The sequence below is a fragment of the Zootoca vivipara genome, chromosome 2, assembly GCF_963506605.1.
Source record: "Zootoca vivipara chromosome 2, rZooViv1.1, whole genome shotgun sequence".
In the NCBI taxonomy this organism is placed as follows: domain Eukaryota; kingdom Metazoa; phylum Chordata; class Lepidosauria; order Squamata; family Lacertidae; genus Zootoca; species Zootoca vivipara.
In genome coordinates this window covers 82482491-82505746 of record NC_083277.1, presented here as the reverse complement: position 1 = coordinate 82505746, position 23256 = coordinate 82482491, and the positions used below count along the sequence as shown (strand labels likewise).

General features: G+C 44.2%; 1 protein-coding gene and 1 non-coding gene across 2 annotated transcripts in view; one reads left to right on the top strand and one right to left on the bottom strand.

Moving 5' to 3' along the window:
• The window catches only part of CACNA1A (calcium voltage-gated channel subunit alpha1 A), a 268936-nt gene that overhangs the window by 236566 nt on the left and 9114 nt on the right, over positions 1 to 23256 (top strand). The window contains exons 41-47 of the mRNA XM_060271756.1: positions 1997 to 2104; positions 6017 to 6117; positions 6899 to 7008; positions 7530 to 7668; positions 9676 to 9789; positions 15737 to 15772; positions 22121 to 22313. Of these exons, the coding sequence (XP_060127739.1) occupies positions 1997 to 2104; positions 6017 to 6117; positions 6899 to 7008; positions 7530 to 7668; positions 9676 to 9789; positions 15737 to 15772; positions 22121 to 22313 (801 nt within the window). The remainder of the gene's footprint in view (positions 1 to 1996; positions 2105 to 6016; positions 6118 to 6898; positions 7009 to 7529; positions 7669 to 9675; positions 9790 to 15736; positions 15773 to 22120; positions 22314 to 23256) is intronic.
• LOC132591806 (U4 spliceosomal RNA) lies at positions 59 to 173 on the bottom strand. The gene has a single exon (XR_009557236.1). It is a non-coding gene; the product is annotated as a U4 spliceosomal RNA (small nuclear RNA).

Below are 23256 nucleotides of genomic sequence, written 5' to 3'. Positions count from 1 at the left end.
AGTGACACCCCCATAAACACAGCAAGAGAGAGCAGTTTCTTTCCTGACAGATTAGAGAATTCTGGGGAATTAAATTAAATATTGGAAAGAAAAGCCTGGGGAAAGTTTTCAATTAGCAATAATTTTGCCTCAGATTAACCTCATTAGCTACACTACTACCACTGAATAATAATAATAACAACAACAACAATAACAATAATAATTTATTATTTGTACCCCGCCCATCTGACTGATTCTCCCCAGCCACACACTGGGTGGCTTCCAATCGAATATTAAAACAATATAGCACAATTATAGTACCTGCTAGTTCTTTTATATAGACGATACATTATACATAATATGTATGCAAATGCCTATAGGAGAAACAAGGCTCCCTGGACCAGATATTCCCCAGGGAGGAGGAGTAAGGGGTAGGCATTCTGCCTCTTAAATTGATCAAACTTCCCAGTACCAGCCTATGCATGAACAGGGCCGTCTTAAGCGCCCCTGGCGCCGTGATGTGCCGGATCCCTCCGGCGCCCTCCCGCCCCATTTCCCAGCGCGGTGGGCGCCGAGCGCAGCACAGCTGCCACAGGCACTGTTGCGCGGCGGGCGGGCGGGCAGGCGCAGCGCAGTTGCCGTGGGCGCAGCTGCGCGGCGGACTGGCCGGCCAGCGGGTGTGCACAGCTCGCGGCGCCCTCCTGGTGGGCCGGCGCAGTGGTGCCCTGCGCCACCCAGCCTGCACATAGGGCCGGCCCTGTGCATGAAGAAGGCAGTTATGTTAAAGACCCATCAGAAGAGTGATACTGCCTTTAAAACCAAGGAACATTTCACTGTAGAGTTTTACACAGGATGAAATGTACTTGTCATTATTAAAAGCTCCAAGGCCCCTTTTCTGACTCGCTTGGGTTGGAGATCTTTCTGGTTATTTTTATTTGTCTCCTTGCCCCACCCAGGTGAGGTCAGGGAGCACAGAAACCTCCCATGGAGCAGAATGCCCCAGAGTGCATTCCACATCTCTCAGGAAGACTTCTCCTAATATGCAGATAAGGGTTGCAGAACCTGTGGCCTTCCAGATACTGCTGGACTCTGACTCAGCTTCAGCCAATATGGCCAATGGTCAGGGATGATGGGAGTCCAGCAACATATGGAGGTTCCCCATCTCTGATCTACGTGCAAGGAGTCATCTTACTGAGTGGTATGGAATGCACCCTGACCAAAAACAATAATAATGATGTAGAATATTCTGATACAGTGGTACCTCTACTTATGAATAACTCTACTTACGAATGGAGCTCTGTCCGCCATCTTGGATGCGATTTAGATAGGATTTTTTCTACTTACGAATTTTTAGATAGGGTTGCTTCGACTTATGAATTTTTTCTCCCAATGCATTCCTATGGTATTCGACTTACAATTTTTTTCTACTTACGAATGTGCGTTCGGAACGCATTAAATTCGTAAGTAGAGGTACCACTGTATAGAACTTTAGAATGTTAAGGAGAAAACTTCTAGAATCCTCTCTGACTTGCCAGCTTTCTGTGTACCAGGAAATGTTGAGGTCAGCAATGGTCAAACATACCAACTATCACCTACAATGTGAAGTGTGATTTATTCAACTCTGATATAGATTGGCTGTAACAGCGACGGGGCACATCCATACCATACATTTAAAGCACATCCAATGCACATTTAAAGCACACAACTTCCCCCAAAGAATCCTGGGAACTGTAGTTTGTTAAGGCTGCTAGGAATCATGCCTCTGTAAGGGAAAACTACAGTTCCCAGGAATCCTTGGGGGAAGTCATATGCTTTAAATGTGCATTGAATATACTTTAAAGGTATGACGTGGATCCGCCCTAATATTTCTTTTCTATTTTGGTTTCAATATTGACCAGTGAATTAACAGAATCCAAGAGAAACAGATTAAATATTCTAATACTTCTGGGGGAGAAAGTGGAGATCAGGTGCCCAGGTGTTTATTTGTTGTGTCTCATCCCTGGCTTACATCTTCCAGGGGGCGCTGACAAACAGCAAATGGATGCTGAGCTGAGGAAGGAAATGATGGCAATCTGGCCCAACCTCTCCCAGAAAACTCTGGATCTCCTGGTCACCCCTCATAAATGTAAGAGTGGTCGTTATTGTCCCTGCCTGTAATATTCATTCTGTCCACACTGAGTTCATGCAGATACTCACTTCTTTATGCCCATGTTTACTGTTGCAATGTCATCTTGGCAATGGAGAGAACTGTGTTATTTCCACATGGATATTCCCACAGGGAATTCCCACAGGTAAAGCAGCACTCAGCAGGACTAAACTGTGCTCATCAGCTGTCACCCAGTGATGTCAACTGATATACAGATGGGCATAGTTTGAGGAAAACAGCCTCATGGATCAACTTGGATCCCATGGTGGGACAAGAGTTGCTCATGGTCCACACATTCCCCACCCCACTGTAAAAGATAAAGTACATAGTCTGAAGTTACTCTGTAATGCCACCTTGTCACTGAAGGCTGAGGTAGTGGTTATTGACAGCTATGGCTGATTCATCACATATGGCCATGTCTGGCAAAATGCTGTGATCCGCAATCCACACATTGATGTGGCGCCCATCTGGAAAGGAAACAATGGCAGACAGGGGATCAGTCGATGGCAGACCGGGGAGTGAGGGCTTGCGGCTAAGAGGTGGGGCACAGGTATCCTTTATAAGCATTGGACTTCCACCTTCCCAGTTCTTGAATCCTTTCAGCTGAAAGGCCCAAGTGCATCGCGGAGGTTGCTGCACCGATACGAAAGGAGTGGGTGGAGAACTGGCTCGGGTCAACGCCACACAGTGAGAGGGCCTTGCGTAAAACCCGTGTGACCCAGGAGCGCGTGAGCTTAGAACTGTCATGGTGGATCAACAGTGGATCTGTGCCAGCCGGTCTCAGATATAGGAAGTGCCTGAGGTCCCTTACAGGACAAGGGCCTTGGCCACCTGCTGCAGGGAGGCAAATGGTGGCCCCTAACCCCCGCTGATCCATTTTAGAACGGCAAATGTGCACTACTGCTAACAAACTAGATAGGGATACATCCTGCATCCTGATCCCTCGGGAGGATCCATCGGGGTGGTCCTCACATACTACTTCTCCTACTCTGAGGGCCCCAAAGTATGCTAGAGAGAAGGCTGCGGAAAACAGGCTCGCCTCATAAGGGGACCAGCAAAGGGACGTCAATTGACTGTGAATCTTGCACAGCAGGTCAAATGTAATGGGTCTCCTGGGGTCACCGGCTGGCGGCTGCAGCCTGCGCCAACCTTCCATGGCCCTGCGCAAGTGAAAGTTATCGCAAGGGTCCGAGGAGTACAGGGATTGTAGAAGAAAGAGATCGCTGCCATGTGTATGTTAAGTGTCTTGGCCGCACGGCCCAACTCCCTTAGGTGAACTACATATTGCATGACCTCCCCCTCCGTGAGGGGCCCAAAGGTGAAGGGGAGGGACCCTTATTTCTGAATTTAGAAAATTCAGTCCAAACGCGTTTGTAAGAGCTCAGTGTCGAGGGGGCAACCGATGCGAATACTCCCTTCAAGATTTCTCGCTCCCAAGGCTCCATAGGGACTCCGAGAATGGCTCTGGACACTGCTGCGCCTCCGGTGCCAGCGAGCGGAAGCGGTCCATCTGGAAACGAGACAACGCATCGGCGATATCAATATTGACCCCAGGAACGAACTTGGCGGTGAAATAATTGAAACCAGTCTTGGGAGTGATCTCGGCCTCCCAGAAACTGTCAAAGTATCGTGGATCGCCAGGCGCGGAATGCAGTGGAAAGAACTCCTGCCTGCTGTCTTGGCAAGGGCTGCTTCAGTTGGGCCCCCCCATGCGCTGGTCATACAGCTGGGGGAGAATGATTTGGCGTATCGAAACGCAGTGGACTTGAAATGGAATATCTTTGAGGACTTTGACAAGCTGTTGGCTTCTTTTCCGGGGATGACGTTGCTGTGGTCCGCCTTGTTGCAGAGGCGCGTTTGGCGTGATGGGCTTTGCTCAAAGCCATTGAATAGAACCAGGAGGCTATTGAACTCATTTGTATTACACAGGGTCCTAGATTTGAATGGTCAGATAATTTCCCACCCAGAGCTAGTACGCACTGAAGCAGCCCTTTATCGTAAGGACGGAGTACACCTTTCACCCCAAGGAAACGACATTTGGTTAGGTGACATAATTAGGGGGTCGGAGCATTGGTTGCGGGTGTGAGGGTATTGGCGGCGAGCCTTTGGGGCACGAGTGGCGGTTAGGTACCGTGTTTCTCATATTATAAGACACGTCTTATATTTATTTTTTCCTCAAAAAACACACACTATGGCTTATTTTCAAGGGATGTCTTATTTTTTTCCTCCTCCTCCTGCTGCGTCTGGCATTGCTGCTGCGCCTATCACTATGTCTTATTTTCGGGGTATGGCTTATATTCCTTGAATGCTTAAAAATCCTGCTATGGCTTATTTTATGGGCATGTCTTAAAATATGAGAAACAGGGTATTGGAAATTGGAAATTTGCATAAATAAAGAATGGGGGGCAGATTACGTCATCCTCTGCCCGAAATTGGAGATTTAATCCCGTTAAAGGGGTTCCGGGGGCGGTAGCTTTGTCCTGGGCCTACGGAGGTCAGGGCCTTATGGCACCCCCCAACGGTGGCCACAGGAGGTGTCTCAGTAGATGCATATCACTGGGCTCCTTTCTGGTGGTTAATTTCTCCCAGACTGTAACACACGGGTTACAGTCGGATATAGTCGGTTAGGGTCCAATGCCTAAGCCAATACCGCTCAACATCCTTAACCAATAAAGTTGTGGCCTTTTCACCCACTTAAACTTACTTCACTGTGTCTTGTTCCTTATTTCTGGGGAGGGAGGGACATTGCCACACAACCACACTAATTCACACCCTAGTAACTTCCTTGCTTAACTACTGTAATGCACTTTAGATAGGGCAACTCCTGAACCCAGTTCAAAGATTGTCATTAGTTCAGAATGCCAGTTTTTTAAAGCATCTGCATTGGCTATATGTCACCAAGCCCAGTTCAGACAGTTGACTTTGACATATAAAGCTCTGAGTGGCATGGGCCCTAATTAACTAAAAAAAGCACCTCTCCCAATATTATCCTGCCCATGTGCTGAGATGTGTCAGGGAGGCTGTGTTGGTAGTAGCACCATTAATGGATACCTGGTTGACTGAAACTTGGAAATAGGTGCTGTTGGTCATACCACCACAACTCTGGAGGACTCTCCTCGAGATCAGACAGGTATCAATGCAGAGCAGGTTCTGATGTCAGGTAAAGACATTTCTCTTTAATTAGCCGTCAGACAGCAGGTGTTTTCAGGTAAAGGAACTTGTATATTGTGATTTTTTTATTTTAATTTTTGAAAGTCCTAAATTGTTATGAATTCTTATTGATTATTTGTTGTTTCATCTTTTTTGTAAACCACTTTGAGGTTTTTTACAATCAAGCGGTGTATAAATTTTATAATATAAAAAATAATATCGATGAATCATTTTATATATATATATATTTTTATATATATATATATAAATTCCGCAAATAAATAAATCCCTTTCCTATTATTTTATTACAGAGGAGAAAGAGCTGTTCTAAAATATGCCTTCTTGAAAATGCTCCTCCTTTCAGCATATCACCCTCCAACTTGTAGAGGGTGATTAGAATGATTGCAAGAGGGTAGAGCTAATGCACTTATCCATATGCCCCGTGTGTTCATTAGCCAAAAGAGGGCTAATGAGGCCATGATCAACTCTCCATGTGGTGTTTGAGACTAGCAGTTTAAATTTGGGAACTTACTCTCAGGTGTCTACCTGAGCTGCAACTGCAAAACCCATGAAGAAATTAACAATTTTACACGCAAACACACACAGACTTACAGAGATGGCACCCCACCAGCCAAGAAATCTGAGCCCAAACTGAGGGGCAGAGTTCACCTTTAGACAAACCTAAGGGAAGAATAAGCTGAAGCAATGTATTGTTTTCTTTCTGCTTTCTTCATCCTAAAGCTACAGATCTGACAGTGGGCAAAATCTATGCAGCCATGATGATCATGGAATATTACCGCCAAAGTAAGGCCAAGAAGTTGCAGGCCATACAGGAGGAGCAGGTACGTGGCAACCATAAAACATGGTTTGAGAAAAGATCCCTCAGTATCCAGCTTTCTTTCTTTTTTGCCAATTCTATGTCTATGCTGTAAGTTTGATTTCCACGGATCCCTGAACTAATGTATTTTGGGGTGGGGGGGCAAGGGATGTGTGATACTTTATTTGTGCAGTTGTATGTGTGCAGTCATGCAGATGTACATGTGCTGAATAATTTTGATGCAGTGTGCATCAAAGGCAGGGTTGGAGGAGAATCTCAAGATGCCTTCTTGGAATTGTGAAGGAACTGGAGCTAAGTAAAATCAGGGGGGGGGGGACTCCCCGCCAAGGAGGAAATACTCAAACTTCAGTGCCAGTTCTTAAGTACAAGTTCTTATAATGCCCAGTTCAAGGCAAGGAAGAGCCAATGGTTGCTAGACTCTCAGCTGCATCAGTGGAGCGGCCCGAGAACCCCTCTCTCCCCACCTACCCTGCTACAGCCTGATGAAATGACAGCTGCCAATTGATAGTTGATAGAGGGAAGAGTCTGGCTTCTCAGTAAAGCCAATAGGCCCACTCTTCATCACGGCAACCCTCTGACATTGATCCCAGTTTCCTTTTGCAATGTATCCGTCTGTGAGCAAGTTTTCACTCACAGTTCGAAGCATGCAGGGATTGTCTTGTCACTGACAGCTTTTCAAATGGTCTGAACTTCTACTCGAGGAAAAGAAGCTATTTAATAGCTGCATGTATTTTCCAACAGATATCTAAATACCAACTTGTGCATCATTCTGTGCTTTCCTGTAGAATCGGACACCCCTTATGTTCCAGCGCATGGATCTAGCATCCCCATCCCAGGAAGGTGGCCCAGGACAGAATGCTCTCCCTTCCTCACAACTGGATCAAGGGGATGGAACGTGAGTCTTAATCAATATAGCTTTCAGGACTGCTATATTCGAAAAGATATCTCAGAAATAGAATGTGCGGAATCAGGCACCTTTGTAGAACCATCACCATAGATTACTAGAAACCCACACAATAATTATCACAACAATAAATATAACTGGAGTCCCCAGCCCAGAAACACTACAGTGTATTTTTATAGATATTTTCTGCTTTAGTTGTCTGTATACAAGCCTTTACTAAATATTCTCAAGGGCGTTTATGTCAACTTGAGTGGGGGGTTTTTTTCCTGATTTGGTTCTGTACATGATTGATCCCTGCTGTATGCTTTCCAGGTATAAGAGTTCCTGAAACTATCAGATTCAGGATGTGTTTACTTAGCTGGGAAACTCTAGGATTTGGAATAGTAGGAAACCTGACAAGGCAGCTATTGTAGCAACTTTGCCTTTCCACATCCCTAATGATTCTGTGTCATCAGTCTCTGTTTGTGACTGTGCGGGAACTTGTTATAGTCTGACTATTCTTTCTGCTCCAGGACCATGCAGGAAGGAGGAATTAAAGAAAGTGAATCCTGGGTCACACAACGAGCGCAAGAGATGTTCCAGAAGACAGGAACCTGGAGCCCAGAGCCAGGGCGCCCGGAAGAGATACCCAATAGCCGGACCAATTCCCAGGTGGTTTGTGTGCCAGCTAGGTGCTTGGACTGGCACTTGCCTATCTCTCAATCTTTCTCTCTTCTCTGACCCAGTTTGTCTTTAAATCTTTTTAAAGTCTGTTATAATATGCAATCTTTCCCTAGAATCAGACATCATGTTTTGAGAATTCCAGAATCATAGGAAAGTTGCTCAGGAAGGTCCAGTTCAGAGGAGCAAATAGTTGAGATGTGGGTCAGGCCAATATAGGTTGAGCTTCAACTGAAGGTGAAGGAATCATGTGACCAGGGTCCCCAAACTAAGACCCAGGGGCCGGATGCGGCCAAATCACCTTCTAAATCCGGCCCGCAGACAGTCCGGGAATCAGCATGTTTTTACATGAGTAGAATGTGTCCTTTTATTTAAAATGCATCTCTGGGTTATTTGTGGAGCATAGGAATTCATTCATATTTTTTTCCAAAATATAGTCCGCCCCCCCCCACAAGGTCTGAGGGACAGTGGATCGGCCCCCTGCTGAAAAAGTTTGCTGACCCCTGCATGTGACACTTGGATCTCATGACAGTCCACATTTACAGCACCCTGTGCAACCTACTCTATGAAGTTTTGGTAGCATAACAAAAGGGAGATGAGTTGTAAACTGTACTTGTGTTGAATCAGCTGCAAGATCTTTTTGCCATAAACTGAACTCAGCCTGTGCTTGCTCATATTGCCTTCTTGCCATGTTAATTTAATCATATTAATTAAGCTTACCTTAAACAAAGGGGGAGGGGACTCCAAAAGTGAAGCAAAATCTCACCACCACCTAGATTGTAGGGGCTCCACATCAATTACATGGAGAAGTATGAATTTTGATGCTCAGTGTTCATATGGCTGTCCTCAAATTATTTGTCTAAAAGATAAAATTGCAGTTATGCTCTGTAATATCATGAAAGCAGTGTCATTTAAGAGGAAAATCCATCCTGGCACATTACATGTCATTTTCAGTCACAATCTACTATTGGTACAGATGTTCCTCCGTAGTGTCCATTTGGCTCTCAGCCTATGAACTGGGAGAATAGGAGTGATTTCTCCAAGAATACTAGTAACGCCCTCTTCCCTTGCATGACTTTATATGTGGCAGCCTTAGGAGAGAGCGCCTTAGGAGAATTCACCCCTGCCTCTTGCTGTGTCCTGCAGGCTCCAAAGACTTTGCACAGCATATTTGAACCATTTGTATATCAATGGAGGCTGCTCCATTAAGGCAAATGGGATGCTGCCCCACCAATGTCTATCTGCCCTCAGCCAGCCCCCATCTGCCTGCCTTCCTCCTTACAACCAGTCCAGAGAATGGCACTGGCTGTCAGCTTCTTCCTCTCAGTGTTGCCTTTGTAATACTCACCAGGAAGGAGGTTGAGGGGAAAGCCAGAACTAGTTTGTTCTGGCTCCAGTTGCATTTGGTTTCTCTGCCTTCTACCACACCAGTCCACACCAGTCACCACTTGTATATGGGGTTCTGCAGGACATAGCAGCAGTACAACGGCCTGCAAATCCAGAATCTAAAATGCTCATTCCCTCTGTCTTGTATTCCTGGATTTAAATTTTTAACAGTTAGAGAGGGAGAGGTCAAATCATGTTTAGCAGAAGAATACTTAATGACTAGAGGTTGCCAGCAGCATGAGGCCAGAATAAGTAGATTTTATGTTTGAGTCCTTTTATCTTCAGTCAGTTGCTCCACATCTGTCCCTCCCAGCTCCCCCAAATCTGGCATCCCATGTGTCGTGACCCCATTGCTTCAGACATGGTATAAAAATGTATCTTTTTGCCCAGGCTTTCTCTGACCCATAAGATTGCCCCTTTTTTTACTTGTGTGAATTCTCTGAATTCCTGTCTTTTCTTGGTACTGTTTTACTGGTTTTGCGTTGTATTTCTATTTTAATTATGTTGCTTACTGTTTTTTATGTCGTGCACTTCGTAGAGGCTTTTAAAATACTAAGAGGTTTATAAATGTTTTAAATAAATCAATAAATTCATCTGCTTTGCCTAATCCAGTCTGTAGAGATGCGGGAGATGGCAAGGGAGGGCTACTCAGACAGTGACCAGTACCTGCCCATGGAAGGTCATGGACGTGCCGCCTCCATGCCACGACTGCCTGCTGAAAACCAGGTGAGGGTTTTTTTATCCAGCCCATTTTGAACTTGAGGGCTGTGATGACCTCCCCTTCCTTGCACTCTCTTATGCTCATAGGGGTAGCAGTGATCCTCATTGTCACATGCACATCAAGGAGGTAGCAATGTTGGGCTTAGTGCTACCTGTACTGGTGCAAAGTGAAAGAATCCTTGAGTCTTCCTGTTACACACCTGTTTCTTTAGGGTGTGTATATCACTCTAAAGAACAGCATGCTCTTTCCAGGAATAGTTTCAGCTTATTAACATGTACTGAAGGCTTTGCTTTCACACAGGAAATGAAAGCCCTGGGCAAGATGAAGGTTCCACAAAGGGGCACCTGAACAAAGAATATTACATCTTCTGCAGGGGAGATGCAGGTCAATGGCATGTGTGCATCTCTCCATTATGTGTAGTTTAGGTCTAAACAGCATACTGAGCCCCCCCCCCCCCAAGAAAGGGCTAGACTTTATACTACTACCTTTCCTGCATCACCTCTTCATCCTGCAGATTCTCCCCACCCACTTCATGTTAAACCCTTTAAATTCACGGAAGATGCTCATGAGATTATCTTTCCTAGCAATATATCACAGAATAATGTCTTACATACAAGACAGCAGGTGCCAGTCATCACAATTTATTGGTCCAAATATTATGGGAAAGCTATCGGGCTTTCTCATTAAAGTCAGCATTCTGCTGTAGCAGTCATCCCTTATATTTCCAATGCTACCACTGCCTTCTCCTGCAGTGATTCCAATGTAATGGGTCCACTCCAAGTCCCTTTAGGCAGCGAATTCCCTCAGTACTTTTACAAACTTCTGATCTTTAGCATCTAGTTAGTAGAATACCAAGTAGTCCAGACAGCTCAATTAAACAGTTGGGTAGCAGCAAGACTGAAGTGGATATTTTCTTCCAGCCTTGTGGCAGTCAGAATCGCATGATGAAAAGAAAGTCGGAGCAGATGTGTGTAGGCTGTTTGGCCTCCTCGCTGCCACCAGTCCAACTAAGATCATGGAGTTATACCATGGTGCATTTATGCCCTGCGGGCATTGAGTGCCTGCTACACATTTCTTTCAATTTGCATCAGTAGCAGGTGCACAGCAGTAGCAGCATTTGCTGCAATACACATGTGTCAGCTCTCCATTAGCAGATCCAGCCCACTGTGTCTAAGGATGGAGATGTTAAAGAGGAGAATGAGACATTTCCCTTAAGAAGCATAAAAATATTGGCATGTGAATGTAGTACAGTAAAGCAACAAATCCTTCCTGAGAAGGGAAATTGCACCTCTTTGTCAAGGGAGGTGGGAAGGAGGGTCCTCTGAGTAAGTAACATATGCCACATGAACCCCAGCCATGGGACAGAGCACCCTATCAGACAGGAATGTGGAACTCTGAGCCTCTAGATGCTGTTAGATTTCAACTCCCATTAGCCCAGCCAGCATAGCTAGTGGTCAAGGATGATGGGAGTTGTAGTCCCAAGGCCTTCTGGAGAGCCGCGGCTTCCCTATTTCTGCTCTGAGACCTGGGGTCTGGGAATCAGGTTTCTGATCTTGTCTTTGCACTTCTGCTTTCCCACTGGGCTTTCACTGGGGCAATCGCCTCTTGTTGTCTTAAGTGGTCTTGTTTTGAAGGCATAATTTCTGCTAACTTGTTGCTTTGACCAGGCTGGAATTTTGTTTTACTTCCTTGGCCCCTGGAGGGCTGTTTTGGTATGCTAGCCTTGTGCGCAGTCTTCACTTCTCTGACGGGGAGTGGAGGAAAAGGCTAAATTAAATTGTGGCCTGTCACAGCACAGCTGCTGTTAAAGCAAAGCCTGTGTCCTTCTGCAGCTACCGTCCAGCTAGTAATGTACGCTTCCTGATCTGGCATGAAGCATGCTTTATAATAGCAAACTTTCCAGAGTTGTGAGATGCTGTTCCAGCAGCCAGTGTTGTGCAAGGTGGGGAAGCGATAATGGGCTGGGGGTGAGTGCTCTTTGCTAAGCATGTGCCCAGCAGCAGTCGCTCTTAGCATGCTCCGCTGTGTAGCAGCATTTACTGCCGTACAAGCAGGCTAAGCATATTTGTGTCTCTGTGTATATGTGTGCAAGTAAGAGCTTGGGCATATTATGAGGTTAAGACTATGGACAAAATAAATACATTATCTGCTACAATTAGTTTATAACTGTGCCTCCCAATTCTACCGAGTAGGGTCTAAATCGTAACTCATAAGCATCTTAGCAGACACAACTTGTTGAAAGCATCAGCTATGGCAACCTAGATACCAAACACAGACCTTCCCTTTAAGTCAGAGGTACATAAATCATGGTTGTCCTGCACCAAAACTCAGCATCCTGGACAGCTCCCTGGGCAAGCTGTCATTCAACCTAGTAGGCCCACTGGCTTGGAAAGGTCCCAGCAGCAGGCTGCTTGGTATCATCCACACTGCATTTTCAACACAGGTTTCTCCTTTTGATTCAACAATAGGTTTCATTACTCTTAAGATAGTTGTTTTCAAACCTGTTCTGGAGACTCAGGTTCCTCAATGGGTTCCTCAGTAGAAGAATAGTAATGACAGATTGACTTGCCAGCCACTAGCAATCTTCCCTTGCAGTACAGAGCCTCAGGGGAATTCTAAGAAGCACATTATCCTCATATGTGGGCTTTGTGAAGCAACCCAGCTGGTCTGACAAGTGCACTATGTGAACAAAATGTGCTCCCTAAAACTCTCAGCACAATTTTCTGCAATATACAGGTGCTCCTTGTCACAAAGGTCAATGTGATCAGGGTTCTCTGAAGGCTAAGAGCTTGAAACAATGGCTTTAAGGCATAGGTTGCCAACCTCTGACGCAAGCAGTAGGAGTTTGTAGTACATGTCAATGGGAAATGGAGGACCTCTGGACCTAACATCGGCATGGAATCACTGTGCTCCTACCTGGTTCTCTCATGCTATGCTATTGTCTACTCCAGTAGACAGAAGCAAAACAGTTCCAAGACACTAGAACATTTTATTACCGTATGTACGCAGTGCAGCTGAGTAGCACTGTATTTTTCTTTAGATTTGATTTGTGGTTGTACACTTGCTCAAAAAAAGTTGGCCACTGCTGCTTTAAAGCATCTTAGGCTTTTTATCACTGCCAGATGCTTGCCTGCTATGCCTGTCTGCTGGAGTTGGACTGATAAAACCTTCTGTGCAGTCTTGATCCAACATCAGCACAGCTCCTAGAAGACGATCCAGTGTGTAATAGAAAGTGTTGCTTTCAGCACAACTGTGATGATGAATTACAGTGCAGAAAAAGGACATCTGTTTGCAGGGAAGGAGGCGAATGGCATTGGTTCTCCTTTACTTTTTTGCATGAGCTTTGCATCTGGTAATCAAACCTCAAAACGACAGAGGGAGTTATGGCGGGATGAAGCTGCTAAATGCTGCACATCTACTGCCCAAAATAAGGACAGGCTAGATCTTCCTAAAACTAGAGTAGGGAATGGCCCTCGAGATGCTGTTGGACTACAACTCCCATCATACCTAACAGTTGGTTATACTGGCTGGTATTGGTAGGAGTTGAACTCCCCAAAACAGGTTCTCTGTACCTGTCCTAGAGCCTTCCATCTCTGTACCTTGTTCCAGTTCTTATGAGTAAGACTGTGTGTGGCCAATGGGAAGAGGTCAGAATGGAAGGCTCCCCACCCTGCCCCACTCCAATAAGCAATGCTGTCTCAGTTCACCAAGCCTATTGCAGCCGATCTGTATAAGTAGGAAACAAAGCTGCCACACTGCCATTTGTAGGCATATGACATATAGCCTTCTTTATCCCTACAGATTAGAAGAAGGCCATAACATTTTAAAACAAAGTAATGTAACACTTGGTGATAACTGCCACGTTGCATGTAGTTTGCCTTCTCCAGTTTGGCAATTTCTGTCCCTGTCCTAGCACAGGCACTTACATACCTTTCTTGTCACAGTGCTGTCATGAGGCTGCTGTTCCTATAAACATTCTGCCAGCCCTTTTGTAGCACTGCCCTTTCCCTTGGTACTCTCACACATGCACCTTCCTACTGCCACTTTCCATTGCAAAACTTACTCTCAGCTTGTGTCCAGATGCCAGATTCCTGTGTTGTGGTCTTACTCTGTTGCTGTAGCACTCAACCATGAGTACAGGAAGCGTTTTATAGGAGAAGCCATGTACCTTTTCCACCAGGTCATCCCTTTCCTGCACTTCCCTCCAGACTCCAGATGTGCATACTGCTGGGGTTGTGCTGGCTCTCCTCCTGTCACTTAGCTCGTGAGTTTCTGGGAGAGGAGCAGAAGACTGGAGCACTCTGCAGTCTTGGACCTGTCTTCCAATCTCCACAGTTAGTTTTGTCTGGAGGCAGACTGTTCAGTGTGACTCATCTCTCTCAGTAATACACTCTAATGGATGTCACACTGCAGAAAACATCCCCATGATAATCCTGTCCCTTGGCTGCCTAGGTTGACTCAGTGCTGGACTCTGCAAGAGAATTATTGTTGTTCGGGTCTTTTTGAGGAGGACCCGTAACAGTTCCCAATACCCAATCAGAAAACTCCTGATGCTTCCTCAGAAATCTTGGCCTGTGGTAATGAGAAGTGGCAACAGCCTTTAGATCAGAGATATATGTAGGTTGTGATTGCTGGGCAAGAAGACCAGGGCCATTTGGTGGAAACTGATGCCTTATCAGTTAAGGAGGACTGATTTTGGAGAAGCAAAGGTCTAAAATAAGGCATTCTGACAAAGTCAGGATAGTGGGAATGTTTTTAGAACCATAGCGCTGCAAGGGATGCAGCTACAGCGTGTCTGCCAAGGGCCCAGCCAGCCTTTGCTGAAATACCTCCAGTGAATGAGAGCCCATCACTTTCCAATGCACCCTGTTCCACTGTCAAACAGCTCTGTGACCACCTCTGATAAATCCCTTCCCTAATTCTCTCTCTCTCTCTCTCTCTCTCTCTCTCTCTCTCTCTCTCTCTCTCTCTCTCACACACACACACACACACACACACACACCCATATACAAGTATAGTTGCCTTTCCCTCCATCCAAGGTAAATGGTGATTCACAGCCTTTATACCAGTTTGAAACAATGCAAGAATCAAGACGCTGAATGTTTCCATTTCAGCAGTCACATCTCTGACCAGAAGCTACTCTGATCAAGAGAGAACACCCATGGCAGCAGCACCTACCAACATCATTTACCAAATAAAAAAGGCAGTACAGTCATTCATTCATTAGTCCCTTTCAGCATTACACTTTTCTCATTAGGCTTCAGAATTAGCATACAAAGAATCTCCCAAACTTTGCTTCCATCCAAAGAAATGGCAATAAATTCATTTCTTGGAATTCCCAACATTGTAGGTATATCCAAAGTTACAGACCTCTTTTCTCCACTTATCAAATCCTGCTCAGGGCTTCTTCTGCAGTTTCCCCTTGCCTTACTCTGCCTCCTTTGGGATGGGCTGACAAGGCCAAAGTAGCGAAGACGAGGGGGCCCAGGCCAATCAGCGAGAGCAGCTCTGTGTGTAGGGGTGACTGTCCCCATTTGGGCTGTGCACAATGTTGCAGCTTTTAACAGTGGCTGAGGCTTGTTGCCGCATGTTTTGGGTTTGGGGGGAAGTGTGTGGCCTTGCTGTTGTCTCCGCTGTGCTGCTCAACTCATCCCTACTGAGAACTGTCCGTCCCTTCGTGGCGTCTATCTTTGTTTATCTTGGTTGTCAAGAGCAACCAAATATCTGAGAATATGAGCTTCCAGCACTGGGCTGGGCTGGGCTGGCCTTGTGCATAAATGACCAACATTAACCTGACTGTTCTCTCCTTACACTCCTCCCTTTAATCCTTTCCCACATTCTGGTTCCTCCACCCTTCCCTTTGGTCCTATATTTCCCTTTGCCTTTATATTTATTTCCTTCTCTCTCTCTCTTTCCCGTTTCTGTGTGCACCGTCTTGTATGGCTGCGACAGTGGAGGAAGGCGCGACCGCGAGGGAATAATCTCAGTGTATGTACTGCAGCCTGGGCTCCTGGCTCTGCGCGCTCGCTGCCTCCAGTTCCCTTCCCCTGGGCTCCTCAGACTAGCAAGCTGCCAACTCCTATGTGTTTATCTTCATGCACTCCTCTTTCTCTCTCTTACACTATTCCCAATGGCTTTTGCTGCATTCAAAGCTATGCAGGCAAAAAGCTTTCTCCCCAGCCCATTCTGTCCTCATCTTGTCTTCATTAGGCTTTCTCTTCCTTTCATTCACTGTCCCTTTCTGCATACCTTCTTCCTGCTTCCACTCTCTCTGCTTCAAGCCACACACTTGATTTTCTGCTCCTGCCTCTGTTGTCTGCCATGTTAGTTTCAATGGGTGCTAAAATAGTTCTCTAAGCACTCTAGCCCAGTAACAGGCTGGTTTTATGTCATCACACCAATTGAAGCTTTTCATGTGGCCAAAACATCCTTTGGGCCAGATGAAGTTTTTGTTTTGTCTATTTATTGGGCCTGCTGGTGGAAAAGTTATATGCCTGTCTACAGCCCCACACTCATTCTAACCATAGTTCTGCTCCTTCCTCATTTCTGTTGCCTTTTTTCATGGGCTGTGAGGAAACAAAAAAAAAGGTCCTCTTTCTTTTGTGAAAAACTTAGCTGGTAACCTATTGTACCTTCCTAGGGCATTTTAAAGATTTAATGGACCAAAACCCACTTTATTAAACATGGTAAGTGTTACCTTCAATTGGTGAGTGGGGCCTAGTCCAGTGAAGTGTAAGTTCAGTGGGGCTTCTGAATAGGCATGAATAGAATTGCACTATAAGTCTATCGCTCTCTAAGGTGCCACAAAATGCCTTGTTGCTTCTTCTGTCTGTCAGATGCCCAATTACTTATTTCCATTTTCCATCTGTTTTGTGGGGTGGATGGGAATTCTTTCTCAATCTGGACCAGCTATCCATTCTCACACTCACTCCACCAAATCCTGGATTCTGTGTGTCCAACATATTCCTCTCTTTCTTCTCTAATATGATCTGCCCATTTGCAGTTGTTGAATTAATGTGCATTCAACCAGGCCTTCCAGAAACAACTGCTCAGCAGTGAGCCACCAGAGCAGGAATTGCCTTTTATTTCACTGCAAAAGCACTCATCTGCTGAGCTGAGAGTGTTAGGGCACATGGGAAGCTTTCCTTGCTTTCTAGCACATGCTTTTGGTATAGAATGGTGTTGCCTGAGGAAAATGATGGTGTGACACTGAGCTTTCTGTGTCCATTTATCTGCTTCCCATCTGTAGACTGTGCAACCCATGTGACCAAGTCTTGTCTGAGTGTACTTGAATGTGCATATCTGAGATCCACAATAATGTTGTGCAGAGAGCACCTAAGAGGGATAGTTTCTCCAACCACCTCCATTCATTTTACTTGATACAAAAGAAGGCATCCTATCAAAAAAAACTTCCCATTTTAATTAGAAATGTCTGTGGTTTTCTTAGCAATCTCCCAGAGAAATTTCTGTGCCTCTTTCCTTCAATTCTGAAGCACATCTAGTTAGAGGAGTGGATTGCAAGATGGAAAAACTTACAACCTGGATATGACTGGCTGTAGTTCCTACACCAGGATCCCATGAGAGCCACAAATGGCTGTCTTTGTACATGAATGTACTTGCTGAAACTGCCATGTTGTAGGAGATACCATTGTTCTTGTTTACTTTTTTCAAAATTGACCGAGCCTCTTTAAGAAATGGTTGCTAGCTTATATGTGATGCTATTTTAAATTATCTCTGTCGATTTCCGACCCTTTCCCATATTTCTACCACAGCATGTTCCCTTCCGTCTCAGTCTCAGAATACCCACCCAAATAGATTCTGATGAAACTGTGAGGTAGGCGTCTTACATGTCTGAGGTGATTGGATCAACTTAACTCCTTTTAGAGAGTTATTTGCAACTCTGTGGTTCACCATGCACAACCAGCCCCATGCTGAGGTTACAACAAGAATAATCTATTGGAGAGAGGTTTCTGGAAGGCCTGGTTGCATATGCATCTGCACCTATATATAGGTGGTAAAAGAGGAAGGACAACTGAAAGAGCATCAGTTACAAGTGAGTAATTTCTCTCTCTCTTGTCCTGTGAAACAGGAAGAGTCAGATGGCTCGAGCAGGGAGGGGATTGTAAGCAAGAGTGTTATTTCTGGCTTTGTGTTAAATATGGGAGAGTTGACTACTAGGATTTCTGGGCTGCATACGGAGACATGGGATTATTTGGTCAGAGCAGTATGGCTGTGGGGTTGGGAGTCCTGGTTTCTTTCTTTAGCATTTCCTCTTTCTGAGTTAGTGTGATTTCAAGGGGAGGGAACAATGGCTTAGTATAATGGAGAAGTGTTAACCTATCCAAGGCAGGGATAGTGTGTGGAACCTTGATCCCTGCTCTGCAATGGAATATACTGCTTTCAAGTGGTAAGAAACACGTTTGTTTGCACATGGGGATATTAATTTGTCTTTCCCTAAATTTACCTAAATTAAACTAAAATAAACCAAAACAATAATGAACCTCTGTTAGGCAGAATACAGTAATGTGTGTGTGACTGATATTTTCCTGATACTCTAGAACTCCAATACTTTGGGGTATGCACAAAAAGGGTAGAAAATGAAATTTCGCTCCCAGAATGGATATAATATAATGTTTTATTTGTGGGCAACATTTACAGTTCACCTGATAAGACTCCAGCTAGGCATTTATGAAGGCAGCTTACTTTTCAAGTTACAGTACATAGTAGCTACCGGAAACTGTATAGCCATTTCTGGACAAGTTTCATGGCTGGTTTTTTTTTTTAAAAAATTAATGTTTTTTTAAAGTATATGACTGCTGGTGCTTCAAATAAATATGGTTGATACTGCACACTGGCAGTGCTTGCTGTAAGGCATTGTGTTGAAAATGTGACCCTCGGGAAGTTATTGGACAACAACTCCCATCATCTCTTATCATTGGCCATGCTGACTGGGGCTCATGGCAGCTGGAGTCCAACAACATCTAGAGGGCCACAAGTTCCTCACTGCTGCTGGAAAGGACATGATTGAATGTTTCTCACAGTACCATTCCTGGTTACAGGTAGGTAGCCGTGTTGGTCTGGATCGAAGTAAAATAAAAAAATTCCTTCAGTAGCACCTTAAAGACCAACTAAGTTTTTATTTTGGTATGAGCTTTCGTGTGCATTCTTCAGAGGTATCTGAAGAAGTGTGCATGCACACGAAAGCTCATACCAAAATAAAAACTTAGTTGGTCTTTAAGGTGCTACTGAAGGAATTTTTTTATTTTAGTACCATTCCTATAGATAATATATCAAGTCATATTTCACAACCATTTCTGAAGTTGTTCAGCCTGGAATGTGGTCCAGGGTGCATTAGATGTGTTTTTGGAAACAAAGTAATCTTCAGTGCAGTTATGGAGTGTTCTTCATGAGAAAACCACCACAGATGATATCATTTGAAAGTGACTACTGTCCATACATACATAATTGAATTTATGACTTGTGTCCAATATTGTTTCTGAAAGGATGTGTTAAAACCACTAGCAGCATAATTTCCAAAAACATCCCTCATACTTTTCTGTTAATTTGGTGCCTTTTCATTTTCTTGATCCAGATGTCTCCAATATCTCTTGACCAACAGTTTGGATGATATATATCAGCATCCACCCCAAATGAGCTATGATTAAATCTCTGTGCCACAAAACATAATGATGTAGAACTTTAAGTATGCATCCAAACTCAAGTGTGATTGCTACTTCAGACCCAAATTATATATTCAGGATGACACATCAAATGAAATTATCTGTAACATACTATAAAGGACCATAGAACGGCCCTATAATGCAGGGAAGGGCCATAGCTCAGTACCAGAGCATCTGCTTTGCATGTAGAAAGACCTGTGTTCAATTCCTAGCATTTCCAGGTAGAGCTGGAAGAGAAGCTTGTCTGAAATCCTGAAGATCTGCCAATCAATGTACTGTAGACAATACTTAGATTGCTGCTCTGACTCAGTATAGGGCAGTCCTATATTCCTACTGTCTGCTGCAGATTACTGCATGTGAATATCTTTTGGTCACATTTAAATTTACAAATCAGAACTCTGTGTACACAAGAATAATAAATACAGTGATACAGTTACATGTGTGTATTTTCACCCATATTAAATCAAAGTTGACACAGATGTGTTTTATTTTACTTGTACAAGCAATGTGTAATTTGTGACTTCTAGGTTTAATTTCAGCCTAGTGGTATTCTCATACAATAATAATGTAATTCAGTAGAAGTTTGATGGATTTTTAAAAGTTTTTTTTTATTCTGTAAGACTTTGTAGAGGGCCTTTTGTTATTCTTGTTGTTCTGGCTTGTTATTGTGTAATATTTTGAACCAGGGCTGTACAGATGTTGTTGGACTCAACTCCCATTATCCCCAGGCAGCATGGCCATGGTCTTGGATGATGAGAGGTCCAGCTACCTCTGAAGAACCACAGTTTAGCCATCTCTACTTTAAACCAAGATCTTTCTGGCTGAGCAAATCTGAACTACCAAACACAAATTCTTTGAGGTTGTTTTAATATATCATGGTGTCAGCCCAACCCAGTAGTTTTTGAAATTGCTGTTGTGAGTAAGCACAAGGTAACATAGCGTAGGGGGTGGGCATTTGACAGTGTTCAGATTTTTCTATGGCCTCCTTTCTACTAAATCACTGCCTTCCATTATTTGCTTTTATTGATCACAAGATGGTCTTTGCAGATTTTCTGGTTTCTGAGAGTACCTTGAAATGTCCTTATTCCTAGAGATGGCTGCCTATAAATGTAGATAATGAGCATGACCCCCAAAACTTAAGAATGAAGAAGTAATCCAATTCAAGAAGAGGGGTGCCAGACAATAATTTGAGCAAAGCTGAGGAAACCATATAAGAATCTTGGATGTTGTTACTGGCACTAATCTTAACATACTCTGAGATGTATTGTAAATTGTTGTCCAGTACTATAATATCAGGTGTACCTTCACGTTCCGTAATAAAAGAACAATGAATGACATTTGACAGATTACTTAACAGGGGAGATTTCTCCCCTAATGCTAATGACTGGTCAGCGCTTATGCATCTCCTTCCAGCATACTACATTCCTGAGGACAATTCCACCCACACCTGGCATTTAATTTTTTTAAAAAGTTTTCAACCTTATTGAGTCCATGGCTCCCTTGACAAACTACATTCTTTCTGCGGCACCTGTGGGGCTCAGGAGCCCAGTCATCTCACCCTTTTTCAAACACCCTCCTTTGTGGAGTGTTCCCTCAGCCTCCTCTCCCCTCTCTTCTTGGGAGTCCTCTGGGCAGCTACTGCTGCTGCCCCTGGTCTCTGAGCTGCCCCCCCCCTGCCCGAAAGAGATGTGCCTCCTCATACTGTCCCACGGGGGCCTGGGAAGTACCCCTTGGCCAGCCCCAGAGGCACCATTTGCCTGCAGAGCTTGTAGCCAGGACTGCTGCAACAAACAGCTGTGCAAGCCTTTGAGAGGCAGAGGTGCAAGAGGGCATCAGAGGAGGGAAGGAAGGAAAGAGGCAGAGAGACTACCATTCAAGGCACCCCAGGGTGCCATGGCACACTGGTTGAAAACCACTGTCATATGTAGTCAATACATTAATCATGTGGATTGCCCTTAAATGCAGGATTTTTCTTTCTCAAATGGCCAGTGTGGGGAATCCAGTGTAGTTCAGTGCCCTGGTATAGAGGGCTTTGCCCCCTCCCCAATTGTAGTCTGATTCAGGAAACCTGCAGCATGTGTGGGAATGTTTCCATTAGTTGATCTGGATCAGGAACACATCAGTAGACAAAGGGTTAAAACCAACCCTACCCTACCCCATGCCAGGATCCTGGTCCCAATTGACACCCCTGCGCTGGCTATTTGTGAAAGAAAAATCTTATATGTAACAGTCACATGATTAATTAATAATGTGTGGTTTGGCCCTTTTCTGTATCTGTGGGAGAAAGACAACATGGCATTCATTCTTCAGCAGACTGGGAAGGAAGATTTGGTGGTTTGCAAGCAAAATAAAAACCTCACACTCCATGACTCTTTAGACAACCATTCCTAGCACTTGTGGCAAATGGGTATATCTTGAGAGAGAGGTTCATATATGCATCATTAACTTAATAACTATGGGCACAGAAAGATGGATTGGGTAGCAACTTGGATGGGAGGATGGATAGATGTGCCCATAGTTCTTTAGCTGAGCTATACATGACAGAGTAGTTGCCTAGAAAGATGCATAGTATTCCATTGTCTATCAAATCCATGGGGGTTTGCCTTCTCATAAAGTGCCAATTCAGTTATTGTTCTGGGTTTCTGTCCCTTTCCAGACAATCACAGATGCAAGCCCCATGAAACGCTCTGCCTCCATGTTGGGCCACTCACGCTCCAAAGGCATGCGCTTGGATGACTACTCTTTGGAAAGGGTAATCCCAGAGGAGAACCAACGGCATCACCGGCGGCGGGAACGAGGCCACCGGACATCAGAGCGCTCACTCAGCCGATATACTGATGTGGACACAGGTCAGATTGCAGGACCAGCAGGAGTGAACCCTAGAGACAGAGGCTTCAGTCCTTTAGTTACTTACTTCAGAATAGCTGCAATCTTTGCTACTGTCACAATTCCAGAGAGTAAATTATATGGCAGCTTTAGAATTATGCTGGCTGGTCAAAGTATACAGGTGAAACTCGAAAATTAGAATATCGTCGAAAAGTGCATTTATTTCAGTAATGCAACTTAAAAGGTGAAACCAATGTAAAGATAGATGCATGACATGCAAAGCAAGATATGTCAAGCCTTTATTTGTTGTAATTGTAATTATTTGTCGTTAGGCGGGTCAATTATAAATTGAATGTAATTAATGAAATGTAATAGCGATGTTTATTTTTGTATTATTGTAACTATTTGTTTTATTACTGTGGAATTTCCAAAAGAAAGCATTTGTAAAAATTAAAAGAAAAAGAAAAAATAATAAGTTGCATTACTGAAATAAATGCACTTTTCGACGATATTCTAATTTTCCGAGTTTCACCTGTATATGTAAAGATCTAAGGCTCCTGCTTGGCAAGCATCTTAAGTTTCTCAATAACTGGTGAGTACATTTGATGTACACAGTATAATTGTATATGCAGGTTTTCTAGAGTGCCCCTCCAGATGGCAGTAATGTGGTAATACTGGGAAGAATCACATAACGAATAAAGAGGAAATGTGTAGACAGTTCACTATAAATCTGCCACAGATGCACTATAACTGTGTCAAATACATGTTTCAGAAAACACCTATACACACAAACAAAAAGTATGTAGGGGCCTTAGTCTTTAAAGTGTTACAAAACTGTTCACTGATTTTGTTGCAGCATGTGAAATGTGGAAATGCATACTTGTGCTTTTTAGAGGCGTTGCATAATAGACCTTTATAATAGCACGTAAGGTTTGTGAGAAATGTAAGATATGTCTCAGGGACTTT